This window comes from Lissotriton helveticus, chromosome 6 (genome assembly GCF_964261635.1).
Source record: "Lissotriton helveticus chromosome 6, aLisHel1.1, whole genome shotgun sequence".
NCBI lineage: Eukaryota > Metazoa > Chordata > Amphibia > Caudata > Salamandridae > Lissotriton > Lissotriton helveticus.
In genome coordinates, this window is record NC_136067.1 from 437,945,828 (window position 1) to 437,972,257 (window position 26,430).

At 46.2% G+C, this 26,430-nt stretch overlaps 1 protein-coding gene across 1 annotated transcript in view; it reads right to left on the bottom strand.

The window, feature by feature from the left end:
* Positions 1–26,430, bottom strand: part of TPO (thyroid peroxidase) — a 1,097,706-nt gene that overhangs the window by 406,673 nt on the left and 664,603 nt on the right. The window contains exon 11 of the mRNA XM_078646792.1: positions 12,508–12,745. Within this exon, the coding sequence (XP_078502918.1) occupies positions 12,508–12,745 (238 nt within the window). The remainder of the gene's footprint in view (positions 1–12,507; positions 12,746–26,430) is intronic.

Consider the following 26,430-nt stretch of genomic DNA (forward strand, 5'->3'; position numbering starts at 1 on the left):
GCCCACGGTGGCAAGAGCCAAAGAACCTGGAGCAGCCCCCGTCACTCTGGCCGGGGCGCGGAGTGCAGCCTGCGGCTTCCCCTTCCCGTCTCCTCGTCAAATTCCGACGGGAGGGGCTGGAGCGCTCTCGCAGAGCGGAGCGGCGCTGCAAGCAGAGGCACACAGAGCGGTGCGAGTCAGCTGGAGCAGGCGGCTCGCACCACAGCTGATTTTTCGACCGGGTGCACTTGTAGGCAGGGCGGCTGGCAGCAAACAAAGGGGGAAAACAAACGTTGCGGGCCCTGAGCCCGATGAAGGTCTCGGTGGCGGCTTTCCTCCGTCGGCAGATGCGAGGTGCCCAGCGGCTCTCAGGCAGAGCGAGGCTGGCACCCGAGGCGTCCGGACAGCGGAGGTCTGTCCTCTGGGTCTGTGAACGTCCGGTGGGGATTTCTGGCGGGAGCATGGGGCACAACAGCGAGCCTCCGTGGGCGGTGGGTTCAGTGGTTTCCCTCGGCAGGGGGGGAGCGGCTCAGCAGAGCGGGGCTCTCCCTCGGCAGGGATGGGGAAACCTGGCGATCACGGCCTCTAGGAGGGGCTGGGGGGCACCACGACAGCGAGCCCTCCAAGGTGGGGTGACACAGCGATCTCCTCAGCTGGGAGACACGGTCGGTCACAGCCTCAGGAAGGGGCTGGGGGGCACCAGGGTCACAGCTCCGGCAGTTGTAGAAATCCCAGATAAATACCGGCAGACGAGCAGAGGGCAGGTTGAGCCAGATGGTCCTGTGGCTCAGGTCAGGGGGCAAGCTCAATCAAGCGCTTGGAGAATGTTTAAGCACAAAGCAGCAAAGTCTTTTCTCATCAAGTCTTTTCCTCTCCTTTCTCAGCAAGGCAAGCAGCAGGCCAGTCCTTCCAGCGTCTCTTCTCCTTCTAGTCGGGCAGAGGTCCTTCGTGGTAAAACAGGATTCTAATTTACAAGGAGCAGGGCTCCTACTTTTATACCCAGTTTATTTTGTTCTTACAGGCCAGGGGGGCCTTTGCATAACTGCTCTCAGCCTCTGAGCACTTGTGGTGGGTACTTCTGGCTTCTGCATTCAGTGTGAGGACAGGCACATCAGCCGCTCCCCAGGGGGGCGGAGCCAGCATTGTGTGGACAGGGGCAGCCAGGAGCACTTTGTTGACAAGCTTCGGTCCTGGGCCAGGTGCAGGCTGAGTCATCAGTCGCTCCCCAGGGGGGCGGAGCCAGCATTGTGGTGGCAGAGCACAGCCTGATGCATAGCTCAGGGAACCTCCCACCTCCCACTAAGGGGCCATCCTGCCTTTCACCACCTGTCACCTCCCAGCCCTGTCACTCACACAACTCAGACAGTCAGATACACACAAAAGCAGAGGCGGGCTGAGATGGTTAGGCAAGCAAATGCTAGCTTTCTAAAAGTAGCATTTGCAAACACAGGATATTAAAATAAACTTTACTAAAAGAAGTATTTTATTATGCTGAGTTCAGGCATACTAAACATTAATTTCTACAGTGTTCCCTGAGCCTGCTGGGATTATAGAGTGTAATAATTCCAGCAGCCCATCTGGCCTAAAGGGAACAGGTAGCCTTACAATAGTGAAAAACGAATTTGGCAGTAATTCACTATTAGGACATGCCACACACATCAGAGCATGTCCTACCTTATACTTACAATGCACCCTGCCCTCAGGCCTACCATAGGGGTGACTAATATGAAGGTAAGGGAAGGTTTAGGGGCTGGCAAGTGGGTGCACTTGCCCAGCCAGCATGACAGTCCCAGACTGCACGCAGGTTCTGCACTGGCAGACCCTAGACACATTTTAAGGCTGCTTCTGTGGGTGGCGCAACCAGCGCTGCAGGCCCACTAGCAGTATTGGCATTCACAAGCCCTGGCACTCCTGGTGCACTTTACTAGGGACTGACAGTAAACCCAATGAACCAATCATGGACATCAATCACAGATACACTTTACAGTAGGGAGCACTTGCACTGCGGCACGGGTTGGCCGTGGCGCAGTGCCCTGAGTAGCGGACACCAGCAAAAACATCTGAGGCACAACAGCAAAAAGTGGAAGGGAAACTCACGCCAAGGTGCCAGGTCTAACAATGGCCTCTATGCTAACGTGAACGATGACCAAGCGGCGCCTTCTGCCTGGCAGCCGCTCACTATAGTCCAATAAACTGCGCCAAAACAGTCTTTTTGGCTGACATTTTTATTTAGGCAGATGCGAGAATGCTGATTGCTGCACTGCCGTCTATACACCTATTTTCCCTTTCCAAGATGGCCCCCACGCTGACGTGAGCGACGGCTAAGCACGACTCCTGCTTGGCAGCCGCTCAAGTGACCCTTAACTGCCACTCCTCCACGCCGACTCAAGAGCACTTTAAATACACCACACTGGCTCATTCCCAGTACTGGCGGAGACGGCGTGAGGTCGGGTAGGTGTAGCGGCACCTTTACCTACGAGTAACTGTGAGTACAATTCTACTTCCTGTTGTACTCTCTGCCACAAGAGCCTGAGTAACTGCAGCAATCTACTTTTCAGTACTTACGCCATCACTGCTTCATTTTCTACTTACAATAGGTCTTGAGGGACCCAAGGACTAATTCTCATGGGGAACCTTTCCTACCTTTCTGGGGTGAGTACACCAAATTGAGATAATTACCTATTATCATACAGACACAGTGATCTGAGGGTTGCCATCAATGGTGAACCTAGTATTTTACCTATATGTTATATGCACTTGTAGCTTACCTACCGACCATGGCGTTCCCGACAAGCGATACTGATTTCTATGTGTTTTTGTTTGTCCCACCATATTATGAATTTGACATCCTTGCCATGGCATTATAAGAAATGCACACAAACCTGTTTGTTTGTCCTGTCTAAATGTATTTTTTTCCTCCATAGTTCACTTTTAGCTGCACATGATGTATGCTAAGGAGGAAGATGATCACAAGCAATTGGACCACCAATGGGGACCCAGGTCTCTTCCTTTACGATGTATTAATACATATATTGGAGTTTGTTGCAATTTACTATCTTTTATGTTTTACTTTTGTCGTTCCAGAGTACTACTCCCACACTCTCCTAATGGCACTAAATTATTATAGGTCACACACTATCTCTCTTACTGTTCACTAATACCTTTATTGGTCCTGAGGCAGCACACTGGGATCTCCTCCTGAGACTGTGATATAGCGCAAAACATGTCCACCTAACAGACATATCACCTAGGAGTATGTTACTTATCTAGCTACATAAGGCCATTACATCCATCACAATTGCACCACCTTCTTGGTTTTTAGTAATGACAGAGGGAGTCACTTTTTTCATTAAATTCTACAATCACCCCTTCAGTCATTTTTTTACTTCACATTCGTTCATCACTGCCACTCACCCCCACGTATCCACATTGCTTTATCAAAAATATCTCCGACAAATTGACCCTTTACATTTACAATGATGAAGCATGACATCCTTCGGGGTGTGTGAGGACAGCAATACTAGGACACACTGTCCCCAATGAACAGAGTAGTAGGATGACAAGAGCTCTTCACCCTTTACCTTTTCTTCTTCTGATAGGAACAGTGACTCTTGTTAATTGTGTATCCTCTGAAACCAGCACCAGGGCCATCCAAGCTGAAGAAGCCTACTCTGGCAAGTCAGCAGCTGCATTCTTAAAATCGCTAATGATGGCCGCTGGGCGACCCCTGAGACCAATCATCAACAGCCAAAAGTTACAGTTGAGTCTGCCGGGCCTAGGACTGTTATCAGAGTCAAGATTGGTCACCAAAGAGGGACACCGTCCTTTACCAAATGATACTGCTTTGTAGGGAGATCAGTGGTCCAGCCGCAGCTGGCCTTCTACTGGCTCAAAGAGGACTTAGAGAGAAATCAATGCCTGTGGCCAAAGTCACCCCACCTCACCCATGGACAGAGGAATAAATGCAAGGACACCCCAGTTGAATGCACAGCACCAAGAGTATCCTCAGCATCCCCAGACTGCTTTGGTGACCAGGTAACTGCCTAATACTCATTATTCTCCCACCCTTGTCCCTGTTGGAATTGGTTTCCCCCACTTTGGCTATAGCAGCCGGATACAACTCTTTAAAACTTTTCAAAAGTTTCTAAACCTTACTGTTGCCAATGCTTGTTTGCACATAGGACTAAATAACTGAGTTTTAATTAAAGATCTATTTCTTTGGAACCCTCTGGTAGATGTTGCTTATCTTGGTGTCTAAAACTCATAAACATATAACCAGTTTGTATAAATTGGTTTTAGATTTTTTTGGGTTGCATGCCTTTCTCATTTCGCAGTTTGGTGCTTATAAATGCTTTACACTGCTTCCTTTGTTTAAGCCCCGCTCCTCGAGCCATAGCTACCCAGGGTTGAGCTAAAAGTTTTACACATGAGACTGACTGGACCCAAGGCAATTTTGCCAGTGTATTACATGGTAAGCCTGCACAACCAAACCACATAATATACAAAAATCCGCACAGTTACATGCTAATACATCATCACTTTCTTAAATGAATGAGCTTGTCATCAATACAAGCAGCCTTCCAGTTGTGGTTTTGATTCACCTGTCAGAAAGAAACACTACAATTAGCAGATAGAAAAAAGTGTCCCTAAGATCCATTTGAAAATAGTTATTCTTTCTTGAGGTCTATGTGTATTTAGTTCATATGAGGCCACTGAAACATTTCTGATATCCATTCACTGATCATGGGCAACATTTTAGAACACCAGTGATGCAGGACACAAACACAGATCATTAATAATGAAGTTTCTATCTTCCAAGTGCCATCAGTATCATGTAACAGGAAAAGTCTACATGTGGGGTGAAGCATAGGGCCACTTGCTGTCAATAAGGTTTTCCAGATCTTAGATTAGTAAGTGTTTACCTTAGGGCAGAACCACAGGATGTGAAGTAAAGAAAAGTCTAGGGATTGCCATCTCCATCAACAGGCTTTTTGTAAAAGGCTTCCTTTCTTTATCTTTGCACCACTACCAATAATGCAATATCTCAGAATAGATGTATTGGAGCCTTGCTTCTCTTATGATTTTTGTCATGTAGAGTTAGCAAGAAGGAACATTCATATTCTGAGTAATATTGCATCAGCAGCAAGATTCAACTTAGGTGTAATTTATCCTCCACTGATTTTAAAAAGAGTGTTGCCAGTTGTGCATTATACAAGCCCATTATTATTCTTCCAAACTTCCTCCATTTGTACACCTATGTTTTATAGGTGAAGGGTCTGGGCAATGATCAGTGCCTGTCCAGAATACTCTTGAATTCAATTCAATCAATTCACCATGATCCTCAAAGTCAATTGTTATTCATTATATTCCAATGTATCACTCAGTTGTTGGCATTTTACTTATCCAGTGGAACAGTCTGGTCTAGGTACTTTTCCAGAGCTATGTTTCTGTTGCCCCCAAAGATTATTAGGGGGAAACCAAATTCTCTTGCTTTACAGCGTGAGCTATCTAAAATATTCAAGACTCCACTCTCAATAAATCATACACCTTTCTGATGCCCTAGATGGCCGCCCAGTCAAATAAAAAACCTTTGTCGCAATATTATAACCTGTATTATGCCAGATGAGCACACCGCTGTGAATGAATGTTTTAATTTAGGTTTATTGTCCACCATGCCCCCTGATAAATGCATTGTGGATATTGTAGGGAAGAGTGTTTGTTTGCATAAAGTCTTCCTGCTTTATAAGATAACTAAGTTTGCGTTTCCTGTCAGGCGGAGCGCTGCTGATTTTGCCCGGGTCGTGGGAGCTCACCCAAGTAGCCTAGATGAACTGGTTGTAAGAGCTAATGGATCAAGTGATGATATCTTCTGTTTTCCTTAACAGTAGTTTTGCCAAAGCAAAGGTTGTGAGTTCAGACAGTATTTGTAGTGTACAGTTATTCACCAGCTGCCCTCTGCCCCACAGGAAAGTTGTAGAGTTGATTACCTGGCATAATTATTCACTGTCTTAGTTATTGGTGTTTCAGGTATCAGATTGACCTGATCTGAGGGTGTAGATATTCTGTTTCAACTCTTCCAAGCATATATCTCCCCTCCCACCCTTTTAATCAAGGGAGTCAACCACGCTAATAAAGTACATTGTTGACTGACTCATTTTTTTTATTTTCACTTTCACTTCACGACTACACCCCCCCCCGCCCTCTCACACGCATGCATCATATGGCTGGAACAAAAGATCTCCGATAAAGAGCCCCGGTTACGGGAGCCCGTCAGACATTGCACATATATGAATCATTATAATACAGGGAATGTGCCGGAAACCCCAAAGGAAGAAGCTCGTCGACGTTTCGACCCCAACATGTAGGCTAGATTAAGTCCTTTAACGGGGTCTTCATCAGGACAGGTACAACGGGGAAGGGACGATTGGGGCCGCCCTATTTCAGATAAGAATAATCAGATCGCTGAAGTCTGAGATCCGATTTGTTTAATTGTTTCATGCGAAACTAGCTGCTCCAAGACAAACACCAACTATTGGCTATCCAGGTATGGAGACACTGGTAATCAAAATTGATAACAGGTATTGTTCATCCTCACTGGTTAAAACTTCGTAAAATAGCCGGTTTGGCCCTCGTATATATCTATGTCAGGCCACGGAGTTTGCAGAGACGAGTCAGACTATCGTGACCCTGCCTCTTCAAGACGTTGTGATTTATTGACAACACGCATTATTGACAACACGCATTTGGTACGTTTGATACATGGCGGATCACGCATGTAACTGAACAGGCTGTTCCCTCTAGTACAGTGTGTACTTTCTTTAAAAAGATCTTCATATGAGCGTATGAATACGCCACAGTACTACAACTGATTCCTCCGTGGCCTGACATAGATATATACGAGGGCCAAACCAGCTATTTTACGAAGTTTTAACCAGTGAGGATGAACAATACCTGTATTATAATGATTCATATATGTGACCGTAGAATGTCCTCATGAAAATTGTATTTACAATATATGCCATAATTTACGTTGGCCTTTTTGCTTTTGCAAACAATTCCAATTACGTTTTGAAGATTGTAAATATTTATTCCTTTTGAGTCTGTGTACTTTGCTAGACTTTTTCACCGCTTTTGAGCACTACCCCCTCCTTTCCCTTTCCCTTTCCTTTTCTAACCTAGGGGCTTTATATTGTTTAAATTTGAATGTAATACTTCACTGATTTATACGAAGTGTTGTTGAATAAATGACAACATTTGCCTTTGAATAACTCTTTGTTTATTTTTTGATTGTTTGCTTTATAATTATAGTTGTGTGTGTGTTTGACCCAACACCTCCTCCTTGCGGGGACCCCCTATTTACATTTACCACATAACGCCCAGGTCCCCGCGACTGCATGGGTTCAACCCCCCTTTATTGTAACGTCAGACATTGCAGCGCCAGTCTGACTAGGAGCAGAACCCATATGATGAAGCATGACACCTAGTTTACTGGGTGTGTGAGGGTTTTAGTTCCAACAAGGGAATTCCCCCTTCTTGCTCTTCTTAGTACACTCACTCAGTTTCCTTTTCTCTTTTCCCGGGGAACTTTGTACCCTCCTTGTGTTACTAGTTGTCGGACTTGTACACTGGACCCCGTTAAACAAAGTCCACTTCGGTTCCACCTTTGTTAAAAAAAAAAATGAATTGAGAACCACTCCGATTGTGAAATGACCAAAAGGTACATAGGGTAGTTCACAAAATCCGGCTTGATTAACAAAAAGTCAGTACACAATTTGTGACCACTTTTCGTGAATTCATTCTTTGTAAATCTGGCCCACGATATCAAAAATCATGAAAAAGTAACTTATTGCCCCGAAAAATAAAAGAAGGAGAAGATGGAATATGTCTTTCACTGTTTCAGTGGATGTATTCACGTCCGTTACAACTCAGGAAAAATGTAAAAACATTTAATTCTAATGAAACCTCTGCATGGGACTTTCAGACCCACCAGAGTATAGAACTGAATATGGATGATGTATTGGAACCATTGAAATAAGTTAGCTTTAGACTATTTCCTACCGCAAATCATCACCTGTGAAATGAAATGAAATGAAATGTATAATTTGTAGAGCGCGATTGCTGCCCTGAGGTGTCCAAGCGCTAATGACAAGTGTGAATTGCTTAAGAGAGGAACTCCGCTTGGGGATTAGTGAGGAGCATTGAAAAGGAAAGTCTTCAACTGCTTCCGAAAGGAGGACAGATTAGGATTGGACCTCAGTTGAAGGGGGGAGTGAATTCCATAGCTTGGCGGCGTTGTAAGTAAACATCCTGCCGCCAGCTCTTGCCTTTTTTATTCTAGGGACTATGGCCATGAATGCCTGGCTAGAGCGAAGATTTCTACTGGGATGGTACTGTGTTATTAGTTCACGGACGATAGCCGGTCCTGTGTCCCAGAAGGCTTGATGGGATATACACACCGCCTTAAAGGCGATTCTTTGTCGTACCGGTAGCCAATGCTGGCCGCTCAGTCCAGGTTTGGCTGACAGTCTGCGCGGCAGCTGGAGCAATGTACGGGCCACGCAGTTTTGAACTATCTGCAACTTACGCAGTGTGTATTCTGGGGCACCGAGATAGAGGACATTGCTAAAGTCCAGTCGGGACTGAATCAGACCCTGAATGGCCACTTGTTTTGCCTCCATAGGTAGGAGTGGAAGAACTTTCTTCAACATCCTAAGGAGACCAAAGCAGGTAGCCGAAAGTTTTGTGGCCTGGGTATTGAAAGATAGAGCTTTGTCCAGCCAGACCCCCAGGCTCTTTATGTTGTCCTTGGGGGCTGGAGGGGTGCCTAGGCATGGGGGCCAGAGGGAGTTGAAAAAAATGGGGCTCGTGGGACCCAGGAGCATCAGCTCCGTTTTGTCCCCATTAAGTTTGAGGGAGGACGAAGTCATCCAACCCTTTACCTCCTCCAGGCACTTCGTCAGCCCTGCTGATGCTGACAGGCCCTCCTCCTGTGCCAAGGAGACCACTAGCTGAGTGTCATCCACGTAAGAGATGATTTTAATACCAAACAGACGGACAACCTTAGCTAGCGGTCTCATATAGATGTTATAGAGCGCAGGGCTTAGGGAGGAGCCCTGCGGGACTCCACATCTCAGCGGCCTGCTCGTGGATACCATGTCTCCATCTCGTGGATACCATGTCTCCATCAAAAATTTGGCAGGACCTGTTGCTCAGAAATGATTTGAGCCACAGCCATGCCTCGCCTGATATTCCGACATTCGAGAGACGGCTCAGCAAGGTGTCATGGCTGACCTTGTCGAATGCCGCGCTTAGGTCAAGGAGGATCACTGCCACTGATCCCCCTTGGTCCAAGATCCTTCTGGTTTCCTCGGTAACTGCCAGCAGAGCCATGTCTGAGTCGAAAGCCCGTCTGGGTGGCATCTAACAGCTGGTTATTCTCGAGAAAGTCCACCAGATGGCTGTTGATGTGCCTCTAGAGAATTTTGCTCACCCAGGGGAGCAAGGAGATCGGACGATAACTACTGAAGTCACCGGGGTCCAGGTTCGATTCTTTTAGCAGAGCACGGACCATGGCCCGCTTCCAAGCAGGAGGGACGGTCCCGGAGGTGATGGAGGCATTCAGGAGGTTCATGATGGTGGGTAGAACGACCTGAGGTGCCAGCATCATAACTTCTGGGGGTTCTGGGTCACATGGTGACCCAGATTTTACTTGGCGGGCTAAGGAATCCAGGGATTCGGGATCTAGCAATGGGAAGTGTTCCAGAATTATCAGGGGTTGTGGTGGAGCATCCCTCAGGTTTGCCTGACCCTGAGCTCTGGCCTCTGGTGCTATGGAAGGAAAAGAGGAGTAGATTTGATTGACTTTGTGATGGAAAAATTCTGCCAAGTCATTGCAGTGGGCTGTGGTTTTACCCAGATGCATGCCGGGGGTGAGGCTTTTCACTATTTGGAAAATTTCCTTCGGTTTAGACTTGGCTCGCATGATTTTGTCCGAGAATTAGGTAGACTGGGCAGATTTAACCTCGACCTTATAGGATTTGATTGCCTCTCTATATTGGGTTTTCTCATCCAGTGAGTAATCCATGCGCCACCGTCTTTCTAGTTTCCTGCAGTGACGTTTCTTTTCCCTCAGGGCCTCCGAGTACTAAGGGGCGGTTTTTTGTGAGCGTTTCGATGTGACTGTACAAAGGGGAAGGGTGGCCTCAAGGGATTGTGCAATCCATTCTTCATATTCTTGATTGGCCACACATGGGTCCCCGTTGTAAGAAGGCTGGGCAGTCGCAAGTGTATTGGACCAGGAGTCAACTGGTAGTCGGGCACAAATTCTAGCGTTCCTTACGCTGGGGCTAGGGAGAGGTGACTTACGTGTAGTCCAGGTGAGGGGCACAAGTAGGTGGTCAGTCCAGGGGAGGGAAATAGGTAGGCCAACCACAAGCTCTGTGCAGTTACTAAACACTGGGTCCAAAAGATGGCCCTTAATATGGGTGGACGCCTCGACCCATTGTACTAACTGTAGGACCGCTAAATCATCTGCCAACGCCATGGCAGTATGATCCAGGGTAGCATCAAAATGGAAATTGAGGTCGCCTAACAATGTGTAATTCGAGGCAGTTGTGACCCGTTCGGCTACCATAGATGGAAGGTGTTTGTGAAACTGTTTAGAGGGGCCCGGGGGGCGGTATACAACAGTGCCTGAGAAACAGTTGTTGGGGAAAATTCCAGGCTAAATGCTAGGCTCTCACATTCTGGAATTAAATCAGGAATCACTCGGCAGTGAAGCTGCTCTTTATGTATACTGGCTAGGCCTCCTCCTCTCCCTTCAGGACGATCTTGCCAGATGATTTGGAAGCCTGAGGGAAGGGCTGTCACGATGTCAAGGTTAGAGTCTGTCGTAAGCCAGGTTTCTGTGAGAAAAACTGCATCTGGCATACGTTCTTCTAGCATGAGAGCAAGTTCCATCCTATGTTTTGGTAGGGATCTAAAGTTTAGCATAAGCATGCTATAGTCCCGTTTCGCGTCGCATAGCTGCATGGGTTTGAGAGTCTGTTTACACCCCGGACAAATCACAGGCAGATCTATAGCCTGGAATGAGTGCGAACAGCCTTTAATTCCCATAAGCCTCATGCTAAGGAGGGCTTCCGAACTATGGTACCCTCTATGTGGTGGATGAGATGTAAGGGGTATGGCCCCGGGTCCCGCCCGGTCGCGGACGGGCGCTGACGGGCTTGCCTTTGGCGCGCCTTCGGCGCTGCGCCCTCCCGATGCGCGGACGAGAAGACATGTTATTTTTATACGGTACAGAGGAGGGTGGGAGGCGTCCAGCAGCTAGACTGCAACCTCTTTCTCCTCTCAAGATGGCGGCTGTGAACCCCTGTCCCTCAGCGTCAGCGCCTAGTCGGCTGCGCAGGGGATCCGGGTTCGAGGTGTGAGAGCTCCAGGAATATTTTAAAATCACACTGCAAGTAAGTGAATCTGCTTGCAGTGAGCGGGGAAAAATAAACAGATGCACACAACAATTTTTAAAATAAAAAGGAAAGCGAGTGAGACCCCCGGCTTCGGCCTCAGGGGTGAGCAGACACAGTGTCAAGTCAGCGCGCTGCGTACTAAGGGCTGTTTAAGTATCCCGGAAGGGCGGGAGCCGTCCTGCAGCTAGACGGCAACCCCTTTCTCCTCTCAAGATGGCGGCTGTGAGCCCCTGTCCCTCAGCGTCAGCGCCTAGTCGGCTGCGCAGGGGATCCGGGTTCGAGGTGTGAGAGCTCCAGGAATATTTTAAAATCACACTGCAAGTAAGTGAATCTGCTTGCAGTGAGCGGCGAAAAATATACAGATGCACACAACAATTTTTAAAATAAAAAGGAAAGCGAGTGAGACCCCCGGCTTCCGCCTCAGGGGTGAGCAGACACAGTGTCAAGTCAGCACGCTGCGTACTAAGGGCTGTTTAAGTATCCCGGGAGGGCGGGAGGCGTCCTGCAGCTAGACTGCAACCCCTTTCTCCTCTCAAGATGGCGGCTGTGAGCCCCTGTCCCTCAGCGTCAGCACCTAGGAGGGGTGAGCAGACACAGTGTCATGGGTGATGGGTCCTAATACTTTATTACCATCCAAGGTGTCATGCTTCATTATAAGGCTGTGTCCCTTGTGAGAAATGATTATAGTGACGAATGGGCTCCCTATGCTTAAATTCAATATTTTTGTTAACACTGTTCAAAATATTCTGGTCTCACAATATTGTTGAAGATATTCTGTTCTGCAACCAAGGCGGTTTGTGACGCAGTACCCGTCCATCATACTCTTACTCAGGCCAACATGCATTTCACTGACAAAGTTGTATTTTACTGCAACGTACGGCAACATAAAAATATTTTAAATGTTCCTTCAGGTAATATTGAGTAGTAGTAAAATGCAATGGAGTGGATACAACTATAATGATGGTAAAAATCTATTTTAAGGGTACTCTTACATTCATATACCGCTGAACTAAGCTTACATTTTCACATTAACATACACATTTATGAGAAATTAAATGCTCACCTGTCGCCATCTCGCAGTGCTTGCATTTGCTTACCAATTAGGCATGCAAACAGTGGCCCAGTTCTCGCACCTGGCATAATAGTTTCCACTAGACCACCGACCCAGACATCAACATTATTAATATGCCCATATAACTCAATTATTTTTTCAACCAATTTAGTATCCGATACCACGGTGCTCAAATCTTGTTTCGTCACCAATGCTGGTAAACCACAATATTCTCTCCAGTCATTGTAACCTAAAGAAAGAAAATGGTGTGTTTAAACCAATTACATTTAGTGACCCTCTGTGTATTAGCATTTATAGAAGAATCACAAAAAAGCAACACAACCTCAGTTTCTTTTCTGTTTATTTTTTATTAGTCAATATTATGCACAACATATGTGTAAATAGGTAGACATGTCCAACGACAACAATTTTATTGATCAGAGATGGAGAGAATCGTGTATGAAAGGTGAACATTTTTCCCCAAAACAAGTTGTGATCCCCATCTGTTTTTTTTTCTCAGCTTTTGTGTAGAGCTTTACCCAGATATTTCACCTGCTTTCAGAAGTCAACGTGACAGGTTAAAATGCAGAATAGGTGGTGTTCCCCCGGGGCATCCGTTACTGGTATCATAAGGATACACAAGCCATTCATAATGAAGAAATGAAGCTTGGAGACAAAAATCCATGAATCTGTGGAGCAAGTCTCTAGAAAAGAATCCACTGGAAATTTAGCATTGTATGCAAAAGGCAGAGGATTTTCTTTTTCCAACCAACTGATGTCTTATCTGCTTATCTTCTGTACCAGCATAGTAGACAGCATAATTTGTATCACCACATTTATAACGGTATGATGGAATATTTGCATTTAGATGATTGAACAAACATAGCAAGTTATAAAGTAGTGTTCGATTGTGTCTTACGACCTGATTTAGATATTGGCAGGTGGGTAACTCTGTCCCACCAGTGATGAATATCCCATCCGCCGTAATCGAAATCCATGGGATGATATAAGATTTATATTTTAGAATAAGGGGTATCCGTCCCCTTTGTGATGAGTAACCTGTCTGCCGAAATCTATATCAGGCCCTTATGGGGTCATTCTGATGGAGGTAGGAGGACATCTGACAGCTCGTCAGATGCGGTCCGACCACCACCTGTTGGTGCCTCCGACCGACATATTACAATGTGAGCGGTCAGAGGCAGCAGCCGGAGGGACAGTTTGAAGCTGTTTTCAGGACCGCCGGATGATCAGTAATAACTACAATAGGGGCGGTGCCTGCTCAGTCACCGCCTTAGGGATTACAATGTCCCTTTCCATCTGTCTTTCATAGCGATTCACATGCCATGAAAAGGCAAGTGGAAAGTGACTTTGGGGGTTCCTAGTAGGACCCCCTTGACCCTGGTCCCCCGGTCCTCTGTTATGAGGCCTAAACATCCCTGCACCATGTGGCAGGCACCTCATTGTGCCTGCCACATGGTGTAGGGATGTTTTTAAAGTGTCGATTTTCTATTGAGGTGTGTGCTGAAGCCCACACCACAAGCCTCAATGGAAAATATACACTTTGCGAACACCGCAAAAGTGGTCACATTGTAATAAGGGCAATGGGGCCACCGACTCCTTGTTGGGCGGTCCTGCTTCCACTATGGTGCCAGTCGGACACGAGGCCGAATGGCATCGTCATGTTGCCCTAAGTTTTCAACAAGGTGAACTTTATGTTATGTAGGTAAAATTGTATAAGTGAGTTTAGAAGCCTGTTTCAAAATTATATTTCCACTAGTTACCACTGATTAAATGTATCCTTTTTTAAGATCATCTTTATTTGCCTTTTCTTTTAAGAATGATAGAAGACCATGTAAAATTGAATTTAGTTTCAATGTGCATATCATTTCAGTGTGTGATTTAAACATTGTCGGTACCACAATTATAAAAGTATGAATAATGAAGAGTAGTAAATAAAAGAAAGAAACAACATGTAATAATCAAACAAATCCATAGTGTGTTTTGTTATAGATACATTTCCGTAGTTCGTACAGGTTGTATTAGGAGTGACCTGCGTGTGCATAATCATGCAGTGTCTAAGGCAGAGAGGTGCTCACTCACATCTCAGTGCGTATTTGTGATGATTTAATACATATGATGGCTATCAAATGGGGTACATCATGGCCAGTGGAGTAACAAAACGTGAAGGGGCCCTCAGCAAGATATGCTGATGGGGCCCCTCAACATGTTCTTCCCACTTTCGCTTTCAGAAAATAATTATTTATGTGATATTTACAGCAGCATGAAGCACTGCATATAAATTAAGTAAATACTATGAGTTTGATTAACAAATTAGGAGGCTGATAGCATACCCCTGCCTTACAAAGACAAAAATGCTTTTCTCATCAACAATGGTGTAAATGGGCGAATGTGGATTTCTCAGTCCAACTGCTTTAAATAACATGGGGTATTGGGTCACATTTATTTTCACTGGCATGTACGTTTAGGAAACTTTCAAACACAAAATCCATTTCATGTTCTATAAGCATTTAATTTTGTTTTCAGGTATACTGGCAGGCAAGACTGAACTATAGCATACTTTATTTAGAAATAATAAGATTATTTTCTGATTTCAAACATAAGACAAGTTTAGAGGCAACATACCATTTGAATATAATTTGATTCCATGCTGAGCATAGTGCTCTTCTATCATTCTACCTTTCCACTTATTGGTCAATACAGTCTAAAGGAATACGCTGAATATCGTAAATTTCATTACAACAGAAAAAGCAGGTTTCTATTTGAACTCGAACCAAAGACAAAGGCCCAGACATTGCTGTTATAGGTATATGACCCTAGCTTCCACTCACAAACAAATTGTGTGATCCCTGGCAAACCACCTCTTCTCCCCATACCTCAGGTCCATTTTTCACTAGAAATGCAGTTATACAAAGGTTGCTGCTGCTGCCACATTAAAACACTGAATTATCCTTCACGGATTTTAAGCTGTGTGTTATATACAGAATCACCTCCTCTTCTTCTCAAACTGGCAGTGCCCCTTTTCATATCACATCCTATTCCCTGCTGTTACTCGACTCGACTCGGAGACCAGTGTCTAATAAGCTTCCTGGTAATCATCAAGTTTCAGGAGGAATCCTGAATATATCCCGAACATGAAGAGAGAGTGAAATATTTTGACAGATTAGCTCTCTGATGTATTGGGACTCACTGTGTCTCCTTCCCTTATAACCTTTCATGTTGATGAAAATAATATTTTTTGAAAAGGGCTCTGTGTGCATTAATACACGAGCATTCATACCCTTTATGCAGTTGGTGGCTTCTCCGTTATGCAACTATAGCTGGACCATCACTTAACACAAGAGGCATACTGTCTCGAGTGTGTTGCTTGCAGAGGTGCAACGGAGGATGATGCCCATCCCTGAAGGATACGGTGAAGGACTTCTGAAATGCATGCAGTTCAAATGCTGAATGTTAGCATGTCTCCACGGCCTACTTTGCTTTAAAAAAGACGAACTAATCCTCATCTGACAACGAAGTTTGCAACATATAAATTCTGTTTTTCATACGAATTTGGTAGACATGATTTTAAAAAGTAAAAACACCTTGAAATTGACGTAATCTAAAGACTATATTTAGAGATAGTCTAAGGTGCTCACGCAAATGAAAATTTTGGAAAAATAGGTTACCCATTGTGTATCCCAAGGTACATTAGCACAGCAAAACTGACCAAAGCCTGATGGGCCTAAATATGACCTTCATAGGAAGTTTTCAAGAGGTCTCATTCAAGGGTCCTTTTAAAAACTGTGCAAAATAGAGCATTTTGGTGCACAACGCTCAAGTTAAAAAGCGACATATTGGTGATCAGGGAGTGCAGTTCTGCACATCTCTCTGTAAAGTAAATGTTGCCTGCTACCATAACCAAAGTAGACTCTTGCACGTTATACATAGCCAGTCTTGAACTGCTTCTTGTAAGCTCTTTCTCACAGTTTCGCTTAGGTGCACTTCACACATCCTAGCACTCACACAAACACGCATGCCTACTTATCAACACAAACATTTACATACACATGCGCACTAATAATATCCAACACGGTTTCTCACAAACACTTTTCTGCACACTTTACACTCTTTTAGCCTACATGCGTTGACATACACAATGAGCTTCACACTCATACACACAAGGAGCGGGAGGGAGAGACAATGGGTTAGAGGAATCCAATTGAAGAAAAGGGAAGCTGCAGAAGTATACTGACAATAATGTCAGCTTAGTAAATCTTAATAAGAGAAAGAGGTGAGGATAAGAGAATGTAGGCTAGAGGCCTTTATATACTAGTGTAGGCTCTGTGTGTGACATGATTAGATGGTACTAAGGAATCTTAAGAACCTAAACGACAGACCAAGCACAGGGCGTTTGCCACTGTTGGCAACGATGCATTTTCCACTACCACCATATGACCATTGCCCTCTCTTGATATAATAGAAAAATGAAAGTCAAACTGATGTGACAAACATCCAGACAGTTTTTATGACCCCATCTCCTATGTGCTGTCTGTTGACCTCATCCAAACAATTTATCAACACACTAAGTTTAATCTTCTACATGAAATACTCAAACGAAAGGGAAAGGTGTGTGCATGCACCTATATGACAGGTGCCAGGCATACATATGCATAAACATTCTCTACAGTCACTTTAATCATATACAGTCACTTCCTTCAGGCAAAGTCACATCCCATTAAGCAGAGTGACAGTTAACTGGCACACTCATTTATTCAGCAACCTTCCAATCACAACCAGAATAGCCAAGGAACTAACACAAGGGAAATGAGTGGGGGGCAAATATTAATAGTAAAGAAATCATAGAGAAATATGTATTGCGGTGCAAGAGAATGAGTTAGAAACATAGTTGGACAAAAACATTCATACAGATGAGTCAGCTGTAAGAGAGGTGGAGACTGCAAGTAGAGAGCGACCGTCATTGATGAGAAACAATACAGAAGGAGAGAACAGCCTTAAAATAAGAGTGGTCAAAGAGCAAGAGAAAGCAGGTCATAATGGATGTGTAAGAGGAAAGAGAAACTGAAAGGGGATGCAAGCTGGCACAGTTAAGGAAAGAGAAAGAAAAGGAGATCGAGAATGACAGTCCATAACAAACAGTGAGTAAAGAGTATATGTAAGAGAAAGAGTAAGTGAAATAGTTAGGGATAAAGAGAGAGAGAGTGAGAGTATTGAGAAAGTCAGGGCAGTTGGCAAAGAGATAAAGGAAGAGAGTCAGAGAAACAGGTCAGAGAAATAAAGGCAGAAAGGAGAAAACAAGAAAGGGAAAAAAACTAAAGAGAGAGCGAAAGAGAATGGGGGTCTGGAGGGTCAAGAGTGACGACCACTTACTTTCCAGAGGGTAGGATTGCCTGAAATGGAGGACATTCGCAGAGCATGATGCATACTATATGGAGGAATGAGGGCGATGCACAGAAGACCAGTATGCCAGGGTAGCAGCCATAGAGAGGGGAGCAAAGAACGCAGTATGGAAACTACATGTTGAGAGATAATGGAGTAGCAGCCCACTGAATGAAAAGTAGGGCAATCAATAAGGAAAAAGAGGGATGTTTTGTTGAGAAGAGTGATAAACAAGACGGTGGGAAGACACTTGGAATAAGTACACTGAATGCAGTGTGAAGCAGTGTGACTATGGTCTTTTAAATGTATGCTTTATTTCCAGACATGAGCTCTTCTCTGAGAACTTTCACAAGAGTTTTCAGTGCTTTTCTATAGGACTAAAAGCATATATTTTAAAGAAGTCCGGTGCACTCATTTTTAGCCAGTTTAAAAAATGGAAAACCTGTCCCATCCTTCTCACCCAGTTTTCATTAATTAGGGAGGAAAAACTTACATTTAAAAAAAGAGCAATGTCCACTATTCAGAGACTAATTGGGCTAGGGCTTCTAGTCAAGGCTTTGAGCCACAGGGCTACCCTGCTACAATACCTACGCACTGACAGTTGTGCCAAAAGCACCACTAACATAGTCACAGGATCTGAACTTGGCTTGGTTCTTCTCTCCATTCTCAGACCAGAGCAACATGTTCAATCCACATCTGTGGTAAATGTATCTCTGTTTGAGGTAGGAAATTCTTAACTCACTGTGTGCTGGTGGTAATGCTGGTGCATTTAGGTGGTCAGATGTCACTTCCAGGTTGGGGGGGCAAAACCCACCTCTGAAAAGCAAGGCCAAGCAATAAAAGGAGCAACTTGAACCCTGAACCCATCACCTGGCAGGCATTGTTAAAACAGTTGCCTTTGTTCAGTACTTGGATGGGCCCCAGTGAAAAATGCCCCTGCCCCACACTGTAGGGCTGCTGGAGGTTGTGTTAAGTCTAGTGGTGACCAGGTGGTGACACATAATGAATGGATCTGTGGTATGGTCCCAATACCCCCAGGGCCTGCAACTAACTCCATGCATCTTCAAGCTGGAAAGATAAAGTCTGTTGGTGGACTCAGCTGTTGGGGACACCAACTGGAGCAGCACTAGCCTCACTACTTATTTAATCTCTATGAATCACCACCCTTCAGCAGCTGAACGGTGCCAATATGGCATAGTGGAAGGCTGCTGCAAGACCCAAATGCAGCTCTTTTGTTCTTTGCTGCTTGTCACCTCTTTAGTCTGACTGAGATACTGGAATCTTACTGAGGGTGTAGGCTGGATATGGAGGGTCCACAGTCAAATACTGAATCCCGGTCTTCAGTAAGAGCCTTTCACCCACTCCTGCAATTTCAAAGACCCTTTCATGGCTTCCTGTAGAATCAGTGGCTTCCTAAAATATCACAATATCTTATTACATTTCTGCACACCAGTGTCAACCTATCGCACTGACAGGAAAAGCAAGCTGCATGGCTGATAGGTCCCTATGGGCCTCCTGCACCATGGTGGTGGTGGTGGTGGGGGATGGTGTTTAGGGAGTTTTGTGCCCCTCTGCGTTCACTCACATACACACACCCACACATAGAGTTCTATCATCTCTCTCTTTCTCTCTGAAGACTCTCTGTATTGCTTCTTTTGCTCTGCCTTTTGACCTTCTCCTGGTCGCCTCTCTCTGGACTTTTTCTTTCTGCACTCCCAGTGCTCAGTATCACAGATAAACGCTGGGGTGCCTTTCCATCAAGACCTAGCTACACCTGCAAGAAACAAAAGCTGTAAATTGCACAGTTTCTTTTTTGTGCCCAGATCTTCACAGCACTGCTACCTGCTCAAATAAAGGCTGAAGCTAAATAGGGGGCAGTGGTGTTTTGCTCAGGCCTTTTCGTCTTGTGCTTCAGGCTACGATGGTAGAGGGGACATGTATCAATAAGTAAGGCATAGTGCATCTATTATGTGCGGTAAGTGTATGTGACCAATGAGCGTGTTTCAGTAGTATTTGTCTGGGGGGGTTTGTATCGTCAAATGCTCAAATTCATGGACTAAATTATCTGTTCCATTGGTGCGCTCTTGGGAATGTTATAAGGTCTCTTTCGTCTTTAGCGCTCACTGCTGTAGACCAGAGGAGGATAGAGGTCAGCTAGGTCTATACGATCTGAGAGGAGCTGGCCATCCACTTCATAGCAATCAACTCTCTTTGCTGATTTTAAAGGCAGGTTAGGGAACTTCGTTATCACTTTACATGTTTTCAATCAAGTCAGGAGCCCAAGTGTGCAATTCTGCATGGACAGCAAACCTAAGTTGTCTGTTGTCAGTCAAAATGTCTGTCACCCTCATTCAGTAATCCCTTAATTGGGGGCAGTCACATACCGTGTTTGATCCCGCTGGTAGTGACATATATGGCACTCAGAGTTAGAGCCTGGGAACTTCTGTTTAGTCTACTGAGGGCCCGATTCCGATCTCTCTCGGAAGGGCACCGAACGCGATCCAGCCGGAAAAAGTACGAGCCGTACGCGTGTTTTCCGCCGTACTGGTACAGCTGTACGAGTGAGCAAGTACGATGTGAGCAAAGCAAAATTCACCGACCAAATCGTTTCCAGGTCCAAACTGCTCTGTAGGTTTCATCCGCAAGCAAACCGTGCCGTGAAATGGATGCGATTTACGACTGAGCCAGTACGATGCACGCGTCGGACAGCCGGCTCGCAAAACATCCAGGATGTTGCCTTTGGGGGTCCGCGTCGGACCCCCTGTCACCCGCAGCCTTACAACTCGGACACAGGGGGAGACCCAAGGGTATCCCCAACACAGGCATGTACAGTGCGGATGGCACCGACGTGTACCCACAGTACGGGGGCGTTTGTGCGAGACATACCCATTCAGTCAATGGGAGTCCATGAACACATCGTACGACCGGCTCCCATTGACTTCTATGGGAGTCCGACCGAACCGAGTCAGACAGCATGCGGCCGCATCATACTCGACGGTCGGACTGCAGGAGTCCGGCTCGTTTGGAAAACACTCCGGATCCGACTCGGTCGGAGAGCTTTCCGACCCAGATTGGAATCGGGCCCCAAAGTGTAATATTAGCACTGTGTAATACACTGAGATTGGAACTGCTGGAGCTTTTATGGGATAAACCAGAATCCTGTTCCACTCTGAGTCAAAAATATCACTAGCGTAATGATAAATATGTGTTGTTCACAACTGTGTAAGTTATTCTACTCTCAAAGGGCCCTTCCAGCTACTAATACTACTTGCCTGTACTCATGTGACTGTGACATTAAAGGAGTGTTTTTTATATTGACATTCCCGATTGCAGGGTGACTTTCCCTCTTCTGACAAACTTTAGTGAGACAAACAGAACAAATTCCTCTGGGCCCTGGGGTTGGCTGTTAATGCTCTATATTATTCAGCACTGCCCCAGGCTTCTTCAGTAAAATACTCCCCAGGAAAAAATGCATCTCAGGCCATGGAATATCTTAAGCTTGGCTGGTAGGAGTATAGATTATTTATGGCCCAAGACTCTAAGATTCATTTCATTATTAGGAGGACGATCTGTGGTGCAGAATAGGGGTGGGCAGAATTCGCATAGTCGGGCTACGCAAAGATCCACGAAACGGTAAAAAATCTCCATGAGCACGCAAAAGTTCCACGAACACGCTGAATTGCTTGTTCCGCCCGTTGGCAATGCTTTTTTCCTGTTAGCGAACGCTGTTTGCGTGCTCGGGGAGAAATATCTCGTGAACACGCATTCTGAAAGTGCAAACAAGCAAAACATTCTGCGAAGCCATGGATCGCAGAATTTTTGGCAAGTCCGTGTTCTCCGCAGAACGCAAAATTACCCAAATTCTGTGAGCGGAAGGGAATTTACTGCCCAGGCCTAGTGCAGAATGATAATGGTACAATCAGGGAAGATCATGACCTTACTGTCTTCTATATTGAAATGTGCCACTTCTTTGCCAAACCACACCAGGATCCCTAAACTTCAGAAGCTTTGCAAAAATAGTAGGAGGAAGGGCATCAGAAGGGCACCATATGAGCCCTTTCTACTATGTATAATGCTGACAGACCACAGGGAGTCACAACTGTCTTCAGCAATTTTTTATATTATCCCAAGAGTTGGGCCATTTAGGCCTTCTGGAAGGCCAACTAGTCCCACTCTGTTGTTCTATTCCATGTCTTCTGCATCTTCAGATTGGTTGTAGTTTCCATAGGAAGACTATTTTTTTAATTTGTCAAGAACTTTGGTATTGTTTGACGAATCCTTGCAAACTTTTCAAAACTAGTTTGATTTTCACTTCAGCTGCTGTCTTCAATATTTTCGAATGATCCATCAAGAGGGGGGCAAGAAAATGGGGGGGGGGGGGGTCAAAAATGTGTTTTCCCAATGTTCATTTCCATAGGAAATTTAGACACAACTACAGCCCGAACTGCTAAACGGAATTACACCAAATTTGGCAGAAAGCTAGCTGTTGGTCAAAGAAAGTGCCCGTTTCTAAATTGGTGTAAATCTGTTCAGTAGTTGTGGAGTCATTTAAAGAAAATTCCAATTGGATATATAAAGATGCAGAGAATCTGCAAACCCTTTCGATCTCGTGCTGAGATCTGATTGGCTGCCAACACTTCAAACCAGAGTTCAGCAGCCATCATAGTACTCGGCTTGAGCAGACTCCCAGTAAAAATGTTTAAAAAAAGAAAAGGGGGGAGGGTAGAAATACCCTGATCCCTTAGGCCTCTTGGGGGTCCAAAAATATCTTTACAAAAAACATTTTGGCAAGATCCATGGATCCAGCTGAACATTTTTTTACAAAAAGGAAGTGCGGGCACCTGTGCTTTGATACTTATCGGCCACTGGGTGGGCCAGGTCTCGAGGGCATAATAATAAAGGAGGGGTGCACGCTCCCCCCTGCTGGGACTTATTGATTCCCCAGGTACCAATACCTCCTCGGGGCTTGTTTACAAATAAATGTGGGTGAGGACGGAATGGCTTCCCCAGCTGCCCCAGAGACCACCACCTCACTTGGGATTATTTATTTAGAAATTGGGAGCCTCTTGGACCGCCCCAGCTCCAGGGACTGCCACCTCCCCAGAGCTTTATCTTTAAACAATGCAGGGGGCCTTTCAGAGCCCCCGCCATCCTCAGTGCTTTCATTTTGATTAATGCGGGGCACGCAGACCTCACTGCAGCCCCAGGGACCACCACCTCCCTGGGGTTTTTGTTAATTTGAATGCAGGGGGCCATGCGGCCCTCCCACAGCCCTGGAGCCCACCAACTCTCAGGGCAAAATTCAAGAAAGGAGGGGGGCCATGCAGCTCCCCTTCATGAGCCTTAGATGGCCCTGGGGACTGCCACCGCCAGGGCCAGCTTCTGCTATGTCCTGGGTTGCCCCCCACAAGGCAATGATGTTTGCTATGGCTTGGCAGGAGCTTTACCATTCCTGCCGTGCCATAGCATACAGTGCTCGCTTCCAGCAAGTGAGAGCATTAAGGATGCTTTCGCTTCCTGGAAGTGGAGCACAATAGCTTTCAGGGAGAGAGAGCTACATTTTCAGCAGCTACCTCTCTCTCAAAGCAATGCTGGCTCCAACAGGAGGCAGGGAGCTGGCAGGGACAGATGGAGCCTTCAGGCTCCCCCCGCAGTCCCCAACAGTTTAAGTGGGTGCCCCGGGTGGGACCAGGGAACACAGAAGAGTGTCTGGGCCCGAGAGGATGGGGTCCCGGGCCTGAAATCAGCACAGTATGGGGGGCGCGTGGCATTCCTCTCTATCATTTATAAAAAAAGGCCAGGCCCCGGGGGAATAGGGTCCCTAGGGCTGAAATCGGCCCTGGAGAGTGGTCGCTCTGCCCTGTCACTTTATTCACAAAAAAAGGCTGAGGTGCACATTATTATTATTATTATTTCGGATTTGTATTGCGCATAGCTGCCCCAGCGACGGGGCGTCCCAACACCACCAAAGACATAAGCCCAGGAGTGAAAACAGCGGCGTTAAACAGAGAGAACAGGGAAGTGCCAAGTCTTTATGGCTTTTTAAAAAGCCAAGTGATTCTGGATTGCTCTAATGGGAGCAGGGAGCGAGTTCCAGAGTTTCACCACCAGACTGCGAAACGAACGACCACCAGCTCTGGCTTTCAAGACTCGAGGAATACAGACCAAGGCTAGGTCAGTGGATCTCAGAGGGCGCCGTGGCACATAGAACTCTAACAAATTGGATAACCCCAAAGGTGCCTGGCGAGTCAAGATCTTATGCGATACGCAGAGAGCCTTAAACTGAATGAGCTTCTCAACAGGCAACCAATGAACTTTAGGGAGCACATGCGCAACTGAGCAGGATTTTGGAAGTGCAACCAGAATTCGGGCCGCTGCATTCTGTACCCTCTGCAAGCGCTTGATGTTGGCCTTATTGGTGCCAAAGTAGAGGGAATTACCATAGTCCCGTCTGGACAAAATTGATGCCTGGACAATGGTTTGTCGCACCTTAGGAGGAAAAAAACCCAGCAGCGGTTTCAAGCCTCCCAAAAGCCCAAAACAGACCCCTGCCACAGCTTTCGATTGAGTGTCGAAAGTCAGGCCATTGTCGAACCACACACCCAGGTTCTACGCAGCCTCTTTGGGCAAGGGAGCGGGTTAAAGACGATCCAGCCAACATAGCTCCCAATCCTTCCCAAACAATAAGCTCTCGGGCTTGCTAGTGTTCAACTGTAAGCAATTTGCCGCCATCCAGTCAGAGACTGCTAGAAGGTCCTCTTTAAACTTGTCCAAGCTGATACTGAATTTCTTGGAGAAAGCGATCACCAATTGGGTGTCCTCGGCATACGACACCAATGGTAACCCCCTACCTTTAGCTACCGAAGCCAGGGGTCTAACATAGATGTTGAACAATAAAGGGGTCAGTACCGAGCCCTCCGGCACCCCCTGATGCAGAACGAACTCCTGTGAATGAAAAGGTGGCACAGAGACTTGGAAAGTCCTCCCCTCAAAGGAAAAACGACTTCAGTCCAAGGCTGCATCCCTGATACCAATTTCCTGAAGGTGTTTTAAGAGTATCGCATGAGAGACGGTATCAAACGCGGCACTTAAGTCCAAAAGGACCAAGGTCGCTGAATCACTGACATCCAAGCTACCCCGGATGGCTTCCGTCACTACTAGCAAAGCCGACTCTGTGCTATGACCCGCTCAAAAACCATGCTGTGACGGGTCCAGGATAGCAGTCTGCTCGATGAACTTGGACAGAATGGAATTCACGTGCGATTCCACCAGCTTTTGCCAAAAAAGGCAGGTGGGAGATAGAACGATAATTGCCTGGCTCAGCAGGATCCAAGGTAGATTTCTTTTAGCAGTGGAATAACTTTAGCGTGTTTCCACGCCCCAGGTATGTATGCTGACAGACAGGTTGACCAGGTCTATATTCAAGAGAGAAATAAGAGAGTGAAACTGGCAAAAATGGGCAGGTGTCAAAGGTTCGGACAAAGAGCCCGATTTGATTTTCGAACAAAGGGACTGGAATTCCATGGGTGACAGATGAGGAAAAGATGACAGACAATTTCCCACCGTAGGGCCAATAGCCCCTGGTACCTTCACCTCAGTAGGCAGAGCCATCATAGGCAGATCAAGGTATATCTTCTCTACTTTATTCACGAAGTACAGCGCAAGCTCATTAGACTGATGGTTCAAAGAGAGAGGGGAAACCCCAGTAGTGCCTGCGCTCTTCATATCCTTAAGCAGGGAGAAGATCGTCTTAGCGGGGTTAGTACTAGCCAGGATTTTATTGGCCACGTACTCCACTCGTGCTCTCCGAATAAGCTTATGGTACTGCTTAACGTCCGCCCAATATTCAATCTTTGCTGCCGCGTCATACGAGCGTCTCCAGGCATGCTTGCGCTGCTTGCAGCCCTTCTTAGCTAAGGTTAATGAACCGTTGAACCAAGGATTGGATGGCCCACGACTCCCCCCCCCCCAGTTTAGCCGGGACGCATCTGTCCAAGCCTAGCATAGTCCACTCGTGAAAACGCAAGTTTGCCAGCTCCACGTCTGGAGGTAACTGAGGCCTGTGACTAGACAGACAGGCAGAAAAAAGACCCAAGTCCAACTTATGCCAGGGGCGTTTCAAAACTGGGGCGAGGCAAATCAAGTCAGCTTTCCCCTGCAGCTGCAGCAAGAACGAGACCAAGAAGTGGTCTGTCCAAGCCTGCGGGACCGGCAGGAAAACTTTTAGAGGACTTAGATTAGAGAATATGGGGTCCAGTATATGGCCTGACACATACGTGCACTCAAGAACACGCTGCACCAACTGATAGGCCTCTAGGTCAGTAAAGCAGGAGATCTCGGCCTTGGGGACCAACAACCCCTCCTGTTGCCTCCATTAAGTCCCACACAGCAGGATTGCTGGGAGGTCTTTGGAGGTCATGCCCCCTTTCTCCACCAGTCTCCAAACACGCCTCCTGATGCACTGGTGGTTGGGGGATGAAGTCCTCTTGGATGCTGAGGGTTCTTGGAAGCCCAGAAGCCCTCCTGTTACCTCCAGCA